Consider the following 19,951-nt stretch of genomic DNA (forward strand, 5'->3'; position numbering starts at 1 on the left):
ATGGATGCATAACATGGAGGACGGAAGATGGGCCAAGTGGGCAATATAGCTGACCGCCCACGATATGTCGGGATATATATTAAGCCACCCTGCCTCAGTACGCAGTAACATTACTATGTCAATCCTTTCCCTTTTTCCAGCCCCTTGAGATCGTCAAAACTTGGACATGCATTCATGATGCCTTTGATTGGAAGGACCAGACTTTCGTCTAATATATAAATAGCTTCTCTCCAACGCCAAGTTTAAGACGTTAATAATCATTTTGGATGGGGGTTGATCCATCGGACTTAAGCTGGCGTCCATGTGTCTCGTCAATCTTGCGAATGATCTCATCGATATATTCCCCGGCAGCGCTTAAATGGTGAGGTAAAGTGTGCGCGTGACAGGAAGCTGGATGGTGAAGAAGAATTGGCCTGGGTCCATGTAGTCAATTTATATGTATGGTCATACATATGCTCGAATGCGATCTCAAAGTTACCAAACAGCCTGCGAGCCTCAAAGGTCAATGTCCGTCCCACCAATACAGGGAACAAGGGTCGGGTCGAACATGCTCAGAAGTTTGTGTGCAGCTTGTTCCACTGCAGACCAGATAGAATGTGAGGGGCCAAAGGTTCACATTAATTAATAACAGCCTTCAACAGACCTTAAAGGAAAGCACAGCCTTGGCTACAGGACTGGAATAAGCATCAGAAAGACAAGCTATCGACGGAGACCTGGCACACCCTCCATAGTAGGCGTGCCCGTCTTGGAGGTCAAGTCTCTTCGATGACGACGTCTTTTGTCTGCCTCTTTGCCATGTACAGACTCCTTACTGTCACCGAACGGAGACGGTTTTGGGCCTTCATGGTGGTCTTGAGGGTCTTCTTGAGGAATTTTTGCGCGTATTCTATTGTACAGCACATATTCTATTAGCCGAAGCAACCGTAAGCAACAGCTTCAGCACACTTACCAAACGCTTCGTCTGTTCTTCTAGGAGCAGGGACATCCGTTGCTCCTTTTTCTTTATTTCATGAAGAGCTGTTAGAATTTCACAGCGTAGATCGAGGATTTCCTTTTCCTAGGTCCCGAATCTTCTGACTGGCATTTTCCCTGGAAGTAAGTAGCGATAAAGGCTTACTTACAATCTCCTCGATGCTCGATAATTCGGGTTTCCTTCTCCGTACAAAGCGGCGGAGGGACGCCGCTGATCGACGCCGTGTCATATTGTCAGTGCAAGACAAAGAAAAACAAGGGGCGGGGGCGAGAGTTGAGCTGGAGATACTACTAATAGTAGTAGTAGTTACTTAGAGGGCTTAGAGGTATGAAGGTGATGGTAGGAATTTGAAAGAAGAGGAGCAAGACTGAGACGCGATGCATATGGCGATGCATATGACAATGTATATAGAGGCGGTGATAGCAGGAATTTGAAAGAAGTGGAGCCAGACTGGGACGACGAGAAGAATCAGACAAAAAAAAGGCCTGATATATAGCCCTGAGGTCATTCACAGCCAAGTTTCAAGCATACACTTCAATTTAATACAATTCAATTCAAGGCAATCTATCTTGAATTATGTTCAAGGTATCCAATTCCTCCCCCTTCACCACTTGGTGTCATCGTAATAATAAGAAAGGGTCTCAGTCAGGTTACTGTCTTGATAATCTTCAGCCTGTTAACGGCTAGTATACACTCAACTTTATCAAAGCCCTAACAAACTGATCCACGAGTTCATCTTCTCCCTTTACCCATGATTTCGATCTCGGGGGGGGGGGATTTATTTCGGAAAACGTTTGGGCAGGATTAAAATGAATCCAGAGTGGTCTCGGCTTCCCTTCAAAGCAACATACTGCTTTAAATGAGTAATCTTGGGCAAGCCAAACTGTTTAAAACCCACCAAGGCCGAGTATGTCTCCCTAGCACATCCCCGATCATAATGAGGTGCTAAGTACTCCGTACTCCATATATACCACCTCCAGACTGGTCCTTTCCTATGTCTCCACACCATTGATCCAATTATATTCGACGCAATACTTCTCGGTCATTGTGGAGCCCTCCCACTGGAATAACTACGATTCCAGCCTTCTGCGACACCAGAGGAATTGCAACGATACAGGTGAAAACCAACATGGAATCCGTGATGTAGCAAGTTTAACATGACTCGCGAATGAGTTGCCAACCACACTGGCCATAGTAAATGTATTGTGATATAAGAACCGACGGAAGTTCCGTCGGTCCCCATCACGTGACTCTCACGATACGATACGGTACCAACCCGATGATGATTAATGCCCCCGTCGTCATTAACAATCAACTTATCAAAAATCCGGAGAAAGCATCCAAAACTTTTTGTTGCGCCGCCTCGACTCCAACTACCAGAACTCGAGTCGAATCCACCGCAAAACTTCCGATCGCCCTAGCCTCCGGACGCAATCTCCCCGCTCTCCGGTCTACAAATCCCCCGCCCACTTGATGTACTCCCGCACCTCCATCTTGAGCAGAAGCTGCCGGTACTTCTTCCGCGCCCCCGTTCACCAGCGACAGACCTTTTCGATCTCCGCGCGCTCCTTCGCAGCCGTCAACGCAGCCATGGCCGACGCTACCGCAGGTGTGACCGCCGACGGACTGAAGAGCAAGTTGATCGAGCAGTTGCAGGCACAGCATGTTGAGATTGAGGACCTTTCGGGTATGCAAACAAAAGATACATGGCTTCCCGTCGGATGCAACTTGGGAAACAGATACACTAACATATTTTTTTTGTCTTTCGATAGGCGGCTGTGGCCAGGCATTCCAGGCGGTGATCGTATCCCCGCAGTTCGAGAAGAAGACCATGCTCGCTCGTCACCGGTTGGTCAACTCGGTTCTGAAGGCGGAGATCGCGGCCATCCATGCGTGGACGCCCAAGTGTTATACCCCTGAGCAGTGGCAGGCTTTGCAGCAGTAGAGGATGGTGGATTTCCTGTTATATTACGGCCCGAAGTAAAAGAGACGGATGAAGAACTTGATATATCCTGGGTATTGCGACGCGCTGGAAGCATATAGGCCGGCGTTGGAGTTTTTATTAATGTACATTTGTCGTCGCTATCCAGCTGTGGGCTATAGTATACTGGTCTTGGGCTACGGTGGGTGGAAATAAAAGACATGACTATGGATATATTATACGGTAGATGGAGGGGCTTTTGTTTTATATTCGCATACATTAGATATCGGTTGTATGGATTACTATGGTTATTTTAAGCAAGGACCTTCTCGGCGGCGGAGACTGAGGAGAGATTAGTATATTGATGAATTGGAAAAGGGGGGGAGGGAGAGTCGTACTGTCGAGGCCGGTGTTGTCGGGCTCTACGAAAGCCTCCTTGACCTTGCCGTTCTCGACCAGCAGGGCGTAACGCTTGCTACGGTGGTTGCCGAAGATGGAGGAGCTGTCGAAGGTGACATCGAGAGCCTCAGAGAACTTGCCGGTCGGGTCGCCCAGGAAGCGGATCTTGCAGTCTTCATTAGCATGCGACTAGACGAGCAAGTTGGGATATATAAAGTGAATACTTACACCGCTCTTGCCGGCGGGGTCGAGAGAGGCGGCCCACGCCTTCATGCTGTTTCTCGGATTAGCCAATTGAGTCTGCTCGCGGCAGAAATGCAGATCCATCGGCCACTTACACGAAAGGATCGTTGACGGAGACAACGAAGACCGGGCCGGCTTCCTTGAGTTTGGGGTGGTTGATATATCCGGGGACGTGGGAGCTGGAGCAAGCAGGGCCTGTCACGGAACATGTCAGAATTGCACCACGGAGGATCCTTCGGGAAATGATGAAGTGCGGTGCATACTGAAGGCTGCGGGGACGCCGACAATGACGCCCTTGCCCTTGAGCTCATTGGCAAGGTTGACCTTGTTGCCGGGAGAGTCCTCAACCAGGACATCAAGGTTGGGGATGGAGTCTCCCTTTTGGACGAAAGCTGGAGCAGTGTTGTGGAACAAGGCCCGCTGGGACAAGGCGCGGGGAACGCTAGCGGTGATACGGCGGGCAGCGAACATGATGGCGGAGATTGAAAGGCGGAATTGACTGTTGGACTGTCAGTTGTTGTTTTGGTTGCTGATGAAGATTGGAGGTTCAACATCGCCCGCCATCGGCAAGGTACCCGTGCATGCTGATTGGCCGCCGACGGGTGCGTAAATGCTGACTCAGCATTGCATCATAGCACGTTGCCAGGCAGCTTTGCCGAGATACCTGAGGCACCCTGTCGATGGATGCTAGGGCCCATCACTTCGACATAGTACACAGTGTGTATCCTGAACAAGACCCGCAGTGGTCTTCACTGAGGATATGAGAGATATCATGTCACGTGGAATCAGATCCAGCACGTGTGGTTTTGGGCTGGTAGAACAAGGTTTTATATATCATGTCACATTGAGCCAGACATCCCCAGTCATAGCGAACTACCTCAATAGGCTACACGGATGCAATAAGGAGTCGCTCATCAGCCACTGGTACGCCAAGTTTGAACAGACTTCGTATCGTCTACGCAGTATTAACTACCCCGTCTCTCATTTGTTATTGCAAGGACCGCACATCGAACACGATTGGAGTAGGAACTGTCTTTGTCTGAGTAAATTATGAACCACCAGTGCTGGCTTGTCACAGAAAGGGGTCTGTAGCGCGATGGAGTATTTAATAGGAGGAGGCTCAAGAGAGTGATATTCCAAAAACGCCACAATTCCCCACTTAGAGCACGCATACCAATACTGTGTAATATAGGCATAGAGGGCGAGCTGTAGATAGAGCCCCAATGCGCCAGACTGTTGTTTATTTGACAGGCGTGACTCCGCATCCTTCTTGGATTCGTAGCAAATAGGATGATTTCAAGATACCACGGAAGGTCGTTCTCGGTAACACAAAGTCAATAGTCTGCCCAAAGTTAACAATAACTAGCCTCGCCTCCGAATTATTAAGCTAAATATTGGGATTTTTCTCGGCAGTCTAGATCTGGGGTTGAGAATGTGACCTCATTCGGGAGATTGCATGTCGCCCCCCGGCAACAAGCAAGAGGCGATTTTGTTTGCTTCCTTCAACGCTGCCAGGACCTTTTAGGACAGTCATCTCCTACTTATACTATGCCAAGATGGCTAATCGCCTGCCAACCTATTAGGATTGCTAAGATTTTGGTTCTTGGAGCTTGTCTCAGACTTTTATCCGAAGGGGAGATTAGCTGACCCACAGCCATTTGAACCATGGAGAAAAATCTGCCCGACCTCCCCGTCAACTTAGCTTCATTTTCCTGGCTTGGAAGGTGTTCCTGGGTCAGAGAAAGTAGAAAAGGAGGCAACTGGAGGCTGAAATGTCAATCCAGATATGGCAAGGGTATCGACACTCGTTTTTCGGATCGTGGGTATGCTCCAGAAGAGACGGCAAATTTACCAATCGGGATGCCTATGAGCCCATCCACGGCTCCACCGGCGGACTTTACACTCCGGATGACTCGGTTAGGTCAACATAATTAATCAGGACAAGCTTACAATTGGACCACAGTTCCAAATTAGACCCTGTATTCTCACCAGGGTGCAGCTATCTATTAGCAAACCGGTCCGAACTAGCACGGACTAAGCACTGCTATCATGTCTCGCTTTCTAAGACTTTGGCGCCGGTGATCCGGCTTCTGCCTGACTGGTTCGTAGTCTTGCCATGCATTGCTTAGCCCGGGGCCATTGGTGCTGCATATCGTAGGTGACTGGCTGTCCTACTCTAACGGCCAATGTTACATCTGCATTATACGCTATTCGCCCTAGGTGGGAGCTATGGAAATTTGCACATCTCCCCAATACTACCGCTCGGGGTTTCCGCCCCATCCGATGTCATAAGTGGAGGCAACAATTTCCAACTTATAAGGCTTGCCCACCACCCCGCCCTTTTCCTCGTCTGCTGGAGAAGTTGTGCCAAAGCCTAGAGGAAGTGTGGGTTATATTGATTTCACGATGCTGGGCCCGTCTTTCCTACCCGTTGCTTTAACGGTCTTGTCGTGCGTGAACGCCCTCTCGCTTCACAGGCGTGATACTCCGGCCACCGTCGAGCTGCCTATCGAGCGTAAGCAACATGCAGGGGGCTTGCAGAAGAGAGATTCGACGCTGGATCTGCCACTCATAAACTACGTATGTCTCCGATCCCGCTCCGTGTTGCTAACCACCTGTGAAATATGACTAATGCAGTTGGATAGTATGATAGTTTCTATATCCTAAACCTGACGCTAGGAACGCCGGCGCAGCAGTTCGCGGTCGCTTTGGATACTGGCAGCAGTGACCTCTGGGTGAATGTCGCCAACTCGTCCTATTGTTCGTCCCAGACTAATCCATGCAAACCTTTTGGCTTGTATGATCCCGACGCATCCTCGACATACAAGAGCCTGGATGTTGATTTCAATGCAACCTACGGCGATGGCACAAACGCCTACGGTTACTACGCCACTGATAAACTCGGCCTGGGTGATGTGCATGTGGACGATATGCAATTTGGTGTTGCTGAATCAACTACGACCACACGTGGGTTCTCTCTTGTCATTTATAGAAATATCTCTTGCTAACCGTTGATTTTCACGTTCGTCAGAGGGTATCGTCGGTGTAGCTTATGACACTCTCACCAACGAAGCTTCACATGAAGGCAAAACATACGCCAATCTACCCCAAGCCCTGGTCAATAGTGGAGCCATTAAATCGCCCGCCTACAGCCTGTGGCTTAATGATCCCGCAGCGAGTCGGGGGTCGATTCTCTTCGGTGGCGTTAACAAGGCCAAGTACAAAGGCGAACTGCAGACTATTCCCATCGTGCGCACTCTTGGAGGATATTCCTATCTAGCTGTTACCTTGACGAACATTTCTGTGGAACACGGCAAGGAGTCCGATGATTACTCGACGTCGCTTCCGATAGTGTCGTTGCTCGACTCCGGTACCACCTTAACATATCTGCCTAACTCGCTCGTTGACTCGCTCTACAAGAAATTCAACGCTACCTTCCTCGAGGACGACGGACTGGCATATGTTGACTGCGACCTCATGGAAAAGGATTATACCGTGAATTTTGACTTCTCCGGTGCCACCATCGCCGTCGGAATCAGCGAACTGGTCCTGAATGTCGTTGGCAGGGACTTCCCCAAGGGAACCTGCACCTTCGGCGTGGTCCCCGGCGGAGACAGCCAGGACGCCATGTATATCCTGGGAGACACCTTCCTGCGCAGCGCATACGTCGTGTATGACCTCGGTAACAACGAGATCTCTCTGGCCAACACCAACTTCTCTCCCGAGGAAGACGACATTTTGGAGATCGGCACCGGCACCAGCGCCGTGCCCGGCGCCACCCCGGTCGAGTCCCCCGTCACTTCGGCTACCGTTGCATCCGGCACTGACATTGTGCATACCATCACGATCGGTGGTACGAAACCCACTGCTACGGGGTCGACCGATTCTGGCGCCGCTGAGACCACCTCCTCGAGCGGCATGGCAGCCTTGCCGACCAGCAACACGAGACATCTTCTCTCTGGCCTGGCGGGTGCTGGTCTTCTGCTTGCCTTGTAATGATTCTTCTGTTGTGACTGTACATCGAAGTATTGCCGACGTGGTGGATTGCATGATTAATAACTATGGAAGATGAGGATATTGCACTATATAATGTTAAACCGAACATCTCTGTACATATGCCCTGTTCATATACCAATTGACGAGATAAATTCCCCAATTCTCTAGTTCCATGTTATTCATTCTCGAAATACCAAAATATACTCGAGCTCCATAAACCCTCACTTGCGAATTATATCCCTAACCCCCGCCATGTATAGGACGCAAACCGCTGGAGATGATCCCAACATCACAATCATTCAAAGTTCACGTAAATCACCTATAATAATTACTCCCCCATTGCCATCTCACCCCCCCCTTTACCGAGGATCAAGAACCCATCGCCATCGTGCCCCTTAATTCCAACAACACCAATAAACAAAAAGAAAAAGAAAAAGTAAAGAAAAAGAAAGACTATTACGGCCATACTGGGGAACCAGCCCTAACCTACCTCCCTATAGCCCTTCCTCCCCATCCTCTCCCCGACAGCAACACACACCTGCGCCCCTATCAACATATTCGCTCTCACCACTTTGGAACTCCACACCCTTGACCAACCACACTACCCATTTAGAAGAACTCTTCAGCGGCTTGAAAGTAACCCCAAAGGGGATCTGGCAGAGTGAATCATAGGGCCGGGTGGCTGTTTTTGCGAGCAGTGTAGCGATCTTTAGAGATGAGATTATGTGTATGGGGATTGCGGGCGTATGCCCTTTTTTTTTATTTTTTTTTTTTGTTTTTTGAGGTTAATGGGGTGTATATTGGGGGAGCTGATCTAGTTGTGGAGCTTTTAGATAGTATATATACGGATGGGCTGCGGGGTTGATAACTAGGGAAGATGTATTCCGAATAAATTGAAGAAACTGAATCGCTGACCTTACGCATATTTCGACATAACAAGCCTTTTATCGCAAGATTGAGGGTTTCGAAGTGAGCTTCGTGCTTGTGTTTATTCCGTTCATCCCAGCAATATGCTAGACGTACAATCACCTCGCTTTACTTGATTCATACCTTTCTTCCTCTTCTCTTCAATCCTTGGCATGATGATTGGTTCCCGACGTATGCTAATAGCATGTCCGTCCATTTATCTCTCCCTACTGTAGACTCACTGCCAAAATGAGGTGTCAACATCAACATCGACAGGTAGAATGCCACTGGTAGAGTCACGACGGCGAGGCACACTCCACGAAAGGACCAATAGCCCCGTGAAGAACGTATTGGCCAGGTTATGAAACAAGTCAGAGATGACAGGGACATTAAGGATGACTGTAGTTAGCATAAAGATCAAACAGTATTGGTATGATAGGCTAGTGACAGCCACGGATCCATGGATGCCTACGGTCTTTCCACGGGAAAAGCTTCGAATATCGCCCCCAGGGCCCATTCGAGGTTATTGTGATAAATCACGTCTCACAAGCCCTCGGATAGGGTTGAGCATGGTCTGGACTCGCGGTGAGTGGTGACATATGCCCACACCAGCCCTACTATCGCAGACCGAAATAGAGGGGCAAAAAAATCGTTTCCAAGAACCGGAAAGGCTTTTGGGTGGGTAAAGTTCAGTACAAGTAAAGTTGAACGGTAAAAATAAACTTTCCTCTTCGAATCGTGATTCATGGTATCATGGTTTTGATGGATGGAAATACCCCGTTTTAGCTGTGACGCGACGGTTATGGTTGGTACACATGTTTTCCATGTTTTGAAAACGATAGGGAGCCCTGAAGACCATCCATATAATAAGTACGACTCCGTACACATTGCAAAAAATTAAGACAATACAATGAAATAGAGGATAGCGCTCCCAGTGATGTGTTCGTCATCCAATCTCCGTATTTGATCACAGTTCTTACCCGACTCCTCGTGTGCAGTTCATCGATTGGTGGCTGAGGATTCGAGTCGAGGCGTATACGTATGCCGGACCCACTGTTGATTAGCCCCGAATTTTCGGCTGTTCTTCTTTACGTTTAGTCGAGTTCTTTGTTAACCCAAGTGAATTCTCGACTCCTTCAATCGCGTCTTGGAGAAACTCCTGTGTGAGTCGCGAACGGAATCAATATGCGCCACACGTGTTGCCGATCGATCTGAGATTCCCGTCTGTCAGAGTAAACAAGGGAGGACTCAACCACAACTCAATTCGTCATTCGCACCCGCGAATAACTCCCGTGAGATCGGAATTTGTCTGCCTGGGCCGTGACAAGCTTTTGCTAATGTGTCGAATAGTCTGGACCGCTGAAGTGGTCACCCCCACCACGAACTATGCCGGCAGCAGAGCCACAGTGTCGCGCCAGAAAATACCACAACCAATCCCGACATGACTCGATGCAACAGCGCACTGGGGCATCGGTGACGTAGGTTTCTGATTCGCGGGAGACATGGCGAAAGCATGGATAACGACAGACGTTGACTGGTCGAGGCAGGTGACGACGCAAGGGGCGCCGTTGCGTAGGGGCGAATGGCATGTTCGTGCCTGAATGTAAGATTGTGGAGAACATCAACAATCAACGCGCGCGCTAGATGCCACTGGAAGCCACAATACGTGTCTGCAAGAGGTAGTCGCCCATTTTTAACCATCGAAGGACTTGCGAGCGTTTCAGATGCTGTTCGTTTGGCTGTCCGACTTGGGGCTATCCATTCGACACTACGGTTAGTCGCCCCGACGGTGTGATTCGAAACGCAGCGAAAAGCCTTGGCCCTCATCCCATCATGGATATTCGGTCTTGGTGCTGACGATTGATATTTCGGACTCCACTTAGTACGGAAAACTGGGAGTTGTTCCGTCGACCGGCAGTGTTATATACACCGCGCAACGCGCCCGCTGCTTGGCTGTTGAACGTTTAGCTTGGATAGTTTTTCGCTCCTTTTTAGCTGGTCTACTAACACTCCTTTTCTCGATATCATCCACCATGCAGTGGAAGTCATTCCTTTTGTTCGTTGCCATTGCCGACTCGGGCCTGGCTCGCCTCCATGGCCACCAGCGTCGGCACACACATCATCCCACTCATCCGGATTTGCAAGGCCCGAGGGCGGACCTGAAAGCCAGAGATTTGGAAGTTAAGACCGTTGTCGACCTGGATGTCGTCACCGTCACCACTACTATTACCGGCCAGCCCGTGGCCGAAGCCCCGGCCCCAGCCTCCAGTAGCACCACTACCGCGGCGGCAGCAGCAGCCGAAATCACCCCTGCTGATACCCACGAAGATGTGATAAGCATTGACCTCGGCGCCAGCATCGGCGTCTCCAGTACTACCCCTTCTCTTATCCCCAGTGCCGAGAGCATCGCACCAACCAGCACCCCAGCGGCCAGCACCACCGTCTCAGGAGGATCCACCAGCTGGACATCCACTCCCTCCAGTGGAGAGTTCTCCACCAGTGGGTTCGGAGCGCGCACCAACTCCAGTGGTAGCGGCATCGAGTACAGCGGCAACGTCGGCAGCCCCTGGGGCAGCAACATCATCGAAGTAAGCGCCAGTGCTGCATACCAATACCAGTATGTCGTCCAGTTTACCGGCAGCAACACCGACGACTGGACCGTCGTTTTCTGGAACAAGATCGGCCCCGATGGTAAGATGGACGGCTGGTACGGTCATTCAGCTCTGAACTTCACCTTGGGCGCCGGCGAAACGAAATATGTCGCCTTCGACGAGGACTCACAGGGAGGCTGGGGTGCGGCGAAGGGCTCTTCGCTCCCGACAGATGATTACGGCGGATACTCGTGCACCTGGGGAGAGTTCGACTTCGGAAGCACCATCAATGACGGCTGGTCTGGATGGGATGTCTCGGCTATTCAGGCGCAGGCGGCTGGACAGAGCGTCCAGGGAATGAAAATCTGTAACCACAACGGAGAAACCTGCTCCACGATCACTTCTGGGGCGTCAACGGTGACCAACGCGTATACCAAGGCGGAGGCCTCGGTGGACGGCATTGGTGGTTCGCTCAACACGGATGCGGTGCGCTTAGTGGCTGTTGTGGATTATAGCGCATGATTTGTAAATACGCATCGACCTGTGTATATATAGCTTGTCAACCGGAAGAGTGTATATATATGGATGGATAGATGTATCTGATCTCATTTGTTCTGCGCATGTCAATCGGGCTTTCCAGATCTCAAGTGTATCAACCCCAAGTGCACCCGGCTGCTCGGATTTTAGTAAACCTGCATATGCATAAAATAGACGATCATCCGGTGGATCTCCGAAGACAAACTTAGATCAGGTCTCCACCGGCATTGCTGGTTGTGTGGGATATGCTACCGCCGACTTGTTCGGAGATAACTCTCCTGATATAGTATATTCCAGTTGGGCGGTTGCCTTCTTTTCTCCTGTTGAGGTATGACTTAGGCACACTTTCCAAACTCAGCAAACAAAGCATACCCGAGATCTTTCTCCATGGCCCAATGGCTGTGGGTCAGCTCACATCCCTCTTCGAACAAAACCCCGAGACAAGCAAGCTCAAAGCACCGAAATCTTGGCAGTCTGAGGAAGCTGAGATGCACACAGTCTACCAGCTGCGTCGTGATGGGTCACGTCTCCAGCATCAAATGTCCCCTGTTCTAATACACGTGATACTGATTTTATTTAGTGAAGGCGTTAGCGACGAAGACCCCTCGCACGACACCTGGGGATCTCTCCGACCGCCAACCGTGTGATCAATCCGGTCTCGGGACCATTGAACGCCTTGATTCTATGAGAGAAGACTGTCTCACACGAGACAGACATCGATGTGTCGTTACTAGACAGTTTTCTCGGATGGGCGCAATGAGACGACTAAAGATAAACGGTTCTGCATGCACGGATGACGACAGCCAATCCTTACACGCAGAGCGACAAAGGACACAAAACTTAGAAGTGGCACATATCTTTCCACACTCAATGGCACTGAGCAAAGAACACGAGCTGGTATGTGCAATATTTGGCGATAGGTATTGCATTAGCGAATCGAACTTACGAGTTCATGTTCTCAGAACATTATGGACATACTCTTGTAGATATAGAGTTACCCTGGTCAACTTTGCTATACGACAGCATTTCTTCTCGCTTCAATTTGGCAGGTAATATTTCCGTTCGATAGAACACTTCAAAGCCTATCAATATTGCCGAAACCCGATCGATATCAGGAATACGTGCCCTAGTTTTGAAACAATCCCACTCCTTCTGATAAACAGACCGTCCATGACTCTTTGTGTGCAAGCCAATTACACTTGTCTGAATTTTGCTGAGAAGGTTTGATGTCCATGAGTTCAAGTAAGTCCACCCGCCAAAGCAGCAAGAGAAAGCTGGATGGCACGGATTACGATCAGGAGAAACGGTATGTTTCTACCACCGTCATGGCTCTGTTCAATCACTCAATAGATATTTTGAAGAAACTCCGGAATCGCCTGGCCCAGCGGACATTCCGTCGTCGACAAGCAGAGTATCTGAGGACTCTCCGGGACCGTGCCGACTCAGGAGATCGGCCGCAGGATGAGATTATCCATGCGCTACGGGAGGAAAACGCATGTCTGTGAAGACAGCTTATTGATGTCCAGTCGAAGCTATCTAGAGTCATCACGACGGTGCAAGCTCTCGGCTCCGTGTCGTCTGTATTTGATACACCATCTCAGGCTGCATTTACGGACAAGGTGGACACGACTGACTCTGCTTCTTCAGAACAAGAAACTCTTAGGGACATAGATGTGGCTATGGCAGCCGACAGTTATTCTGCATGGGGCACATCAAGTTCCCGTGCGACTCACACTGTCGCGATACAAGATTCATCAGGTCTAGATGATCCTGTAGACGTTATGCCTCGGCCTCTCTATGAAGCTCTAGCGGGGTGTGATAGCTCATTGCCAGAGTTCAATCATGCTATCCTTTCCCTGGCAAATCTTCCGCCATATGCAAACAGCTTGAGCCAACAACTGCCGAATATCTGGTCTTTCGAGTATCAAATGGGCCTGTAACCATACGCGAGTGCTTTATCATGCAGCCAGCAATTTAGTATCACGCTGGGCAAGGATTAGCCCGAATCCAATTCTCCATTCTCGGATCACATTCAAGTACTTCAGCAATTGCTGAAGAGTAAGTTGGATCTCATTAGGCTGTTATTCGAGCCTTCTCCACAGCCGTGGGTTGTCTTAGGAAGCACTCCTTCTTGGCCATAGTGCCGATCGTACTGGTGCATCTTCTACCAACAGGTCCTCATGGTGCTCTCCCTGTTCAACAGTATAACCCAGCCGGACGTGATGGAGTAGTATGCGAAGATGCGCTTCTACCACATTGTCGACTTGACAAAATGGCAGATCCATCCCTGCACAGGGACGTTAATAAAGGTACACGAGCAATACAGACCTACGGAAGTGCACTTGCAACAACAATACCCTCGGGTCATTGACTGGATACCATTCCCCTCGATCCAAAACCGACTCATTCGCCTGCACGCAGCGAACCCTCAGATTGACCAAATATGCTGCGACACCGTCAGCAGCTATGTCATCGAGGCGAACATGGCGGATTTCATCATGGGCGCTCCCGCTGTAACGGCCTACATCCAAGTGATCGATGTGATCGCTAATATCCCTTCCATGACACAGGGAACTGAGCCTCAGCCCTCTGCCGTGCTTCCTGCTCCGGATGCTGCTGCTCTTTTCTTGTCCCCAGAGTATGCTCGGGCTGTCTTCCAGAAGCTGAATATCGATCGCGGAATATCACACTACAAGATGGATCCTGCTTTCTTTGGCACGTATCCAGAGCTCTACGACCCAAACGTTGATATTGCAGCAAAGGGTATTCCGCTTAGACCGGACGTACAGCTGCGCCTGACGTATCCCAAGCCTCTCGACTCTTTGACGTTTCGAACCTGCCGCAGCTTCATGGGCTTTTCTTTCTATGCACCGTTGAGTGTGGTGCAGGTTTTCAGATGACTGTACTCGTGCTTAGAACGAAGTTCCAGAGCAGGGAAGGATAACTTTCGATCTACTGGAGGACAATACTTGAGTATATCTATCACACAACGCATATCATGTTCCTGTTGATAAAGACGACTCAAGACATGAGCCTTGTATCCCGTATCAAACTGGTCCGATTGCCGGACATAACAATGAATTGGAAGCTCAACAAGCAAAAGCTGAACTTACCACAATACAAGCCAACCTCGTTCGGCCAGAGCATCTATCTACACCAATCTTCCGAACTCAGAAAAAACACCCCGTCGATCTTATCCGATGCAACCTCTGCTCCATCATACTCATAAACGAGCTCCTCCACATCCCTCTCCAAATCCCCCCCAAGATGGCCCCGTACCATTGGCCAACAGCATCCACCAATGTTTCCGAATATCAATTATACACAGCCGGATTCTAGTTGCATAGAAAGAAGACGCGATATCACGCATACGGGAATTTCTGTCAACAGAAATCCCGATCCTGTCGACGGCGGCATATGCCCGTAGCTCCTCGAGCAGCCGTTCGATCCTTTCCGTACTGTATTCGAGCAAGGGTTTGATTTCGTCGGGTGATGTGAGGTTGTTGACTTTATTTTTGGTCCGCACTAGGAATGACCCCTACCTCGACTAGTGCGCATAATTCACCTTCGATAAAGTCTGCTTTGGTTTTCTTTTTTTTGGTTGTTTGGTGGCTTCGTAGCAGGTGGATGATATCTCTGAGAATATTTGTTATGTGGCCAGTGTTTGTGTCCATCTCTGAGAATTGTGTTCTGGTTGTTGCTGTGGGATTGTCCATACATGGTGTAATGATGATTATGTACATTGGAGATAGGGTATATATAGACATTGCTTGTTATTTGTTGTTGGAGCATACCGTATACACCAATGATGAAAAATGTACGAAGTTGTGTTGGCTAGCAGGATAGTGTTGTTGGTGAAACATTACCAGGCATCTACCGTGAATATCCTGGCGTATTTGTGACGGCCTGAATGACACCAATGACCTCACCTGCTGAATCTGAACTAGAGTGGATGTTATTGCATCATAATCACTATACAAAGTGTCTGATATCCAAGCTTGAACCATCATAAAGTAGCCGCTGTATAGATCCTATCAAGAAAACCAGGCTTGCCCATAGCCATCCCGGATAGGCCTAGCGCCAGAGCTCCTTGTCCAGTATAAAATAAATCCATCCACACCCTAATCGTCCAAGCCCTAGATCATAATCCAAGCCGTTCCCTTGTGGAACCATACTCTAGTTCATTAGACTGTACTCCCTCCACGTAGACCAAAATGCATCATTCACTAGTTTTCTGCGGAAACCGTACGACTTTCTGTTCCCGGATTCGGTCCGAAGTAAAGAAACCGTCTAGACAAGAGAAAGATACTATAGAATAAAGATACATGATTTCCATGCCTCAATGGAACCCACCTCTAAGAGCAACCGCTCGCTGATCTGCCATTACTCTCAAATTCCGTACTGAATCTATAGTCAACATACCCCTCACTCGACATCGGCCGGTAAAACGTATCCCGATGATAGGAGTTCAACTCGAGACCTTTCCAGATTCTAAACGGTAGATCTGGATTCGAGATATAATGCCGACCAAAGGCAATCATGACGTTTCTGGCCTCGAACTCGTCGTCCACGACGGCTTTCGCGGAAGCGGGTGTGAATCCACCCGCAAGTATCACAGGGCTTGAGTTCTCCCAGGCTTCGACAAAGACGTTGTTCTTATCATTATCCTCACTGTCGACGTTACCGCAAACGCGAGCTTCGATAAGATGGAGATACGCCAGGTCGAGTTCCTTCAATCCTCGGATCACATGTAGGAACTGCGGAACGGGGTTGGCCATCCTCATGCCCTGGTATCTTTGCCACGGCGACAATCGCACTCCAACTCTTTCCGAACCAACAGCATCTGTCACAGCACTGACGACTTCGAGGATAAATCGAGACCGGTTCTCGATGCTGCCGCCATATTCATCCTCACGCTTGTTGCAGTTGTCTTGCGTAAATTGGTCGATCAGATAGCCACCCGCGCCGTGGATTTCCACCCCATCGAAGCCCGCGTCCATCGCGTTCCTGGCAGCCTGCACGTAGTCGCTGATGAAACCTTGGATTTCCTCTTTACTCAACGCCCTCGGTACCGGGGATCCCGAATCAGGGGTCGGGCTGGAACTGACGATGTCGAACCCTTCAGCCTTTGCAACGTCAGGGACAGCGACACGGCCCAGGGCCCAGAGCTGCAGGAAAATAGCACTCCCCTTCTGGTGAACAGCATCGGTGACCTTTCTCCATGCAGCCATTTGGTCTGAGTTCCAGATTCCAGGGACGTTGGGATAGCCACCAGCACGCTTGGAGATGAATGTGGCTTCGCTTATCATCAGTGTGCCCGGCACAGACGCCCGCTGGGCATAGTAGTCCGCAACGATGGGGAGTGGGATATGGTCAGCGTCGGCTCTGAATCTGGTCAAAGGAGCCATGACCATACGGTGCTTCAGCTGAACGGTCCCCACCTCCAGCGGCTCAAATAAGCGACTCTCAGACATCGTTGTAAGCGGATCAAGGGTAAAGGGAGGGCAGTAAACCAAGTCTCTCGGTGTGATAATAATAGTGGATCATGATGAGGGCCGAATGGAGAGGAATTGGCTATTTATGTTTTAAGGCCCCATGCCCTTGACCACCGGATCAGTTTTGCAGACCAGTTTGTCAGCGAAGCTTGATTACAATAACTCCATCAGATCCTCAAATATATCTCAATTTGGCCCTCATGTGGGTCGTTGAGTTGCTGTTTTGCTAGGAATTTATTAGATGCCATGAGCGGAAATTATATTCCGCCCTGGGCAGGGACATTCTCCCAACGCCACCTTGGGCAATCAGCACTCCATATTTGCTAGGATTTAACCTTAAAAAGTGGCGCATTTTCTGGAACATTCATTACTTTATTCTGAAGCTGTGCTGATTAATGCTGATTAATTCTTAAGTCTGGTTGCTAGTGACCGAGGGACTTCCTGGGAGCGCCCTGTGGTGATGTCAATCTAAAGGAGCATGAGCTAAAAACAATCGTCGCAGAGGATGATGGGAGGTTATATAAGGGGGTATCCAAGGAGCCATGGAAAATCCCATACCCATCCTTTCTTTCAACATTCCTCCAGTTGAGGCATTTCATCATGGCCTCTGTCAAAGTCGCAATAGTGGGCGCGAGCGGTGAAACAGGGCAGTCCATTGTGGAAGGGTTGCTTAGTTCGTCCAGCCCTAAGTTTGTAAGTAGTGAAAATATATGCATGATCCGACTTGAGTGACTCTAATCAAGGCACATTATAACAATAGGAGATTACCGCACTCACACGGCCCGAGTCGATTGACAAACCAGTCAATGCCAATCTGAAAAGCAGGGGGATTACTGTCGTTCCTGTGAACTTGAGCGGGCCACCGGAGCAGCTCGTGCAAGCTCTCGCTGGCATCGATGTGGTCATCTCCGCTATATACTTTGGGAGCCTTGCGGAAGAGATCCCGCTGGCCAATGCGGCCAAGGCTGCAGGCGTGAAGCGGTTTGTCCAGTCCGCTTTTATGATTGTGGTACCTCCGAGAGGGGTTGTGGACTTTCGGGAGAAGGTAGAACCCGCGTAGAAAGAGTATGATTACACAAGTCGCGTCGTCTTACTGACGTTCATCCATCACAGAAAGAAGAGAACCTGAACCATATCCAGAAAATTCGCCTCCCTTACACGTACCTCGACGTGGGCTGGTGGTTCCAGATAACGCTTCCCCGTCTGCCTTCGGGCCGCATTGACTATATTCTCCCATCGACCCAGCCCGATCTACCCATTGGGCTGGATGGAAACGTGCCGAGTGCTCTGGCCGATATCAGGGATGTGGGACGCTATGTCGCTCGGGTAATTGCAGACCCACGCACTTTGAATAAGAAAGTGCACGTCTATAATGAGATTTACACGAGGAACCAAGTGTATGACTTGCTGGAGAAGCTGAGCGGAGAAAAGCTTGAACGCAGATATGTCTGTCTCTCTATTTATTTCTTCCTCTACTTCTCTCTTTCGAAACTATTAATTTAAATGGGAGGTGCTGACTTGATGTTTTACCTCTCAGATGTCCGAGAGAGATGCGGATGCACGCATTCAGGAGGCTCGCAGTGCACTCAAGAAGGAACCAACCGATCCCAGTGCATTAGCCGCACTCATAACGTCCCAGCTATTCTTTTCTTGGGGTATTCGTGGGGACAATACCCCCGAGTATGCTGAGTACCTCGGGTATCTCAACGGCAAGGATTTATATCCAGACTTTAAGTTTACCAAACTGGAGGAATATGTCAAAGAGGTCCTGGAAGGAAAGGCAAAGGGCGTTTACCAGAGTTTCTCTAAATAAGAGACCTCTTCCACTTAATCCCACATCGACCACCGTGATGAGCATGCTCGTCTCCAGTGGACAGTTGGTCGCCCCGAAGCCCTAAATCCTGGCTAGCCTAGAGAGTTTCACGTTAGTGCGGCGAGCGCCGTTCGAAGTAATGGACTTACGGATTCAGCGCCGACGTTCAACCATTCTACTTATGTCAACTAACACACGTATTCTGCTCAAACCCTATCCATTAATTGGTGTTCGCCGATCGACTCAACCTTACTCCACAAGCTGTTTCCCGCTCAGACGAACGATTCCCTGAGGGGAACCACACTATAGTCCACTTGACAATACTCCCTTCACCCCGACCAAAATCCTTTATCCACTAGTACTACTACCCTACAATTCATTCAATCTAGCAAGATGCAAGATGACGTAGCGCTCCCGCCTTGCCAAGACACGTCTGGTATATTAAATAAGAGGGGCAAATTGCGGGGCTGGCTTAGAATCATTGATCATTGATCATTGATCATTCATACATAACACCACTCTATTATACATACAACACATTATCCAGATCCATCTATCTTTCATAGCAATGGCTCCTTCAGAGTACACTATCAGACTGCAGAAGGGTGAGTCATTGTCCCATCCTCAAAACTGCTCGCTGTAATCTGACAAACTTCGAACGAAGGTATCCAAGGAGGTTTCGCACCCCCCACTCCATCTGCGATTCTGACCTTGGTCAAAAGCGCCGAGAGCTCGAATATTATCGTCAGCCAAGCTACCCGGCCAGATGGTCAGCCGGGGATTCAACAGCAACCTGAGAAAGCCCTCGACGCGTCAGATGGAGATGTAGAGAGTCTTGTAACTGAGCTTTATGGGATTCTGAAAGACTTGCCAATGGAGGATCCGGCGGGGTCGGAGGATATCTATCAACTGGACACTTCTATTACCTGGGGCAGTGATGATCTCGAATGGTATAATGGTGGGCCGCAAGGGTGTGGGGGAGACCAGAGCGATATCCAACCTTCTAAGGCGCAGCAGGCTAAGTTCAGGAGGGCTGTTGATGTTGTGTGGGAGTTGGTGGGTATGGGGAACGCCTAA

The 19,951-nt window shown here is 49.5% G+C and overlaps 9 protein-coding genes across 9 annotated transcripts; 7 read left to right on the top strand and 2 right to left on the bottom strand.

Annotated features, from left to right (window-relative positions):
* Positions 1–2,446: 2,446 nt before the first annotated feature.
* ABOM_003107 (BolA family protein) lies at positions 2,447–2,918 on the top strand (the record flags this gene model as incomplete). Its single annotated transcript, XM_022530237.1, has 2 exons — positions 2,447–2,660; positions 2,746–2,918. 2 exons carry the CDS (start codon positions 2,447–2,449, stop codon positions 2,916–2,918), a joined length of 387 nt encoding a protein of 128 aa, XP_022392685.1.
* A 289-nt stretch (positions 2,919–3,207) lies between these two features.
* On the bottom strand, positions 3,208–4,007 carry ABOM_003108 (peroxiredoxin family protein; the record flags this gene model as incomplete). Its single annotated transcript, XM_022530238.1, has 5 exons — positions 3,208–3,236; positions 3,293–3,458; positions 3,522–3,567; positions 3,632–3,731; positions 3,800–4,007. 5 exons carry the CDS (start codon positions 4,005–4,007, stop codon positions 3,208–3,210), a joined length of 549 nt encoding a protein of 182 aa, XP_022392726.1.
* Positions 4,008–5,942: 1,935 nt separating this feature from the next.
* On the top strand, positions 5,943–7,532 carry ABOM_003109 (pepsin-like aspartic protease; the record flags this gene model as incomplete). The annotated part of the gene is made up of 3 exons (XM_022530239.1): positions 5,943–6,116; positions 6,182–6,503; positions 6,568–7,532. The coding sequence occupies 3 exons, from the start codon at positions 5,943–5,945 to the stop codon at positions 7,530–7,532; spliced, it is 1,461 nt and encodes a 486-aa protein (XP_022392725.1).
* A 2,939-nt stretch (positions 7,533–10,471) lies between these two features.
* On the top strand, positions 10,472–11,551 carry ABOM_003110 (putative allergen Asp F4-like; the record flags this gene model as incomplete). The annotated part of the gene is made up of 1 exon (XM_022530240.1): positions 10,472–11,551. The coding sequence occupies one exon, from the start codon at positions 10,472–10,474 to the stop codon at positions 11,549–11,551; it is 1,080 nt and encodes a 359-aa protein (XP_022392650.1).
* Positions 11,552–12,798: 1,247 nt separating this feature from the next.
* Positions 12,799–13,506, top strand: ABOM_003111 (bZIP transcription factor; the record flags this gene model as incomplete). The annotated part of the gene is made up of 2 exons (XM_022530241.1): positions 12,799–13,063; positions 13,127–13,506. 2 exons carry the CDS (start codon positions 12,799–12,801, stop codon positions 13,504–13,506), a joined length of 645 nt encoding a protein of 214 aa, XP_022392651.1.
* Positions 13,507–13,806: 300 nt separating this feature from the next.
* ABOM_003112 (uncharacterized protein) lies at positions 13,807–14,466 on the top strand (the record flags this gene model as incomplete). Its single annotated transcript, XM_022530242.1, has 1 exon — positions 13,807–14,466. The coding sequence occupies one exon, from the start codon at positions 13,807–13,809 to the stop codon at positions 14,464–14,466; it is 660 nt and encodes a 219-aa protein (XP_022392611.1).
* Positions 14,467–15,921: 1,455 nt separating this feature from the next.
* On the bottom strand, positions 15,922–17,040 carry ABOM_003113 (alkene reductase; the record flags this gene model as incomplete). Its single annotated transcript, XM_022530243.1, has 1 exon — positions 15,922–17,040. The coding sequence occupies one exon, from the start codon at positions 17,038–17,040 to the stop codon at positions 15,922–15,924; it is 1,119 nt and encodes a 372-aa protein (XP_022392652.1).
* Positions 17,041–17,661: 621 nt separating this feature from the next.
* ABOM_003114 (aromatic alcohol reductase) lies at positions 17,662–18,874 on the top strand (the record flags this gene model as incomplete). The annotated part of the gene is made up of 4 exons (XM_022530244.1): positions 17,662–17,754; positions 17,822–18,106; positions 18,175–18,507; positions 18,599–18,874. The coding sequence occupies 4 exons, from the start codon at positions 17,662–17,664 to the stop codon at positions 18,872–18,874; spliced, it is 987 nt and encodes a 328-aa protein (XP_022392647.1).
* A 568-nt stretch (positions 18,875–19,442) lies between these two features.
* On the top strand, positions 19,443–19,951 carry ABOM_003115 (uncharacterized protein; the record flags this gene model as incomplete). The annotated part of the gene is made up of 2 exons (XM_022530245.1): positions 19,443–19,479; positions 19,539–19,951. The coding sequence occupies 2 exons, from the start codon at positions 19,443–19,445 to the stop codon at positions 19,949–19,951; spliced, it is 450 nt and encodes a 149-aa protein (XP_022392687.1).

Source organism: Aspergillus bombycis, assembly GCF_001792695.1.
Source record: "Aspergillus bombycis strain NRRL26010 chromosome Unknown contig00012, whole genome shotgun sequence".
NCBI classification, from domain to species: Eukaryota; Fungi; Ascomycota; class Eurotiomycetes; order Eurotiales; family Aspergillaceae; genus Aspergillus; species Aspergillus bombycis.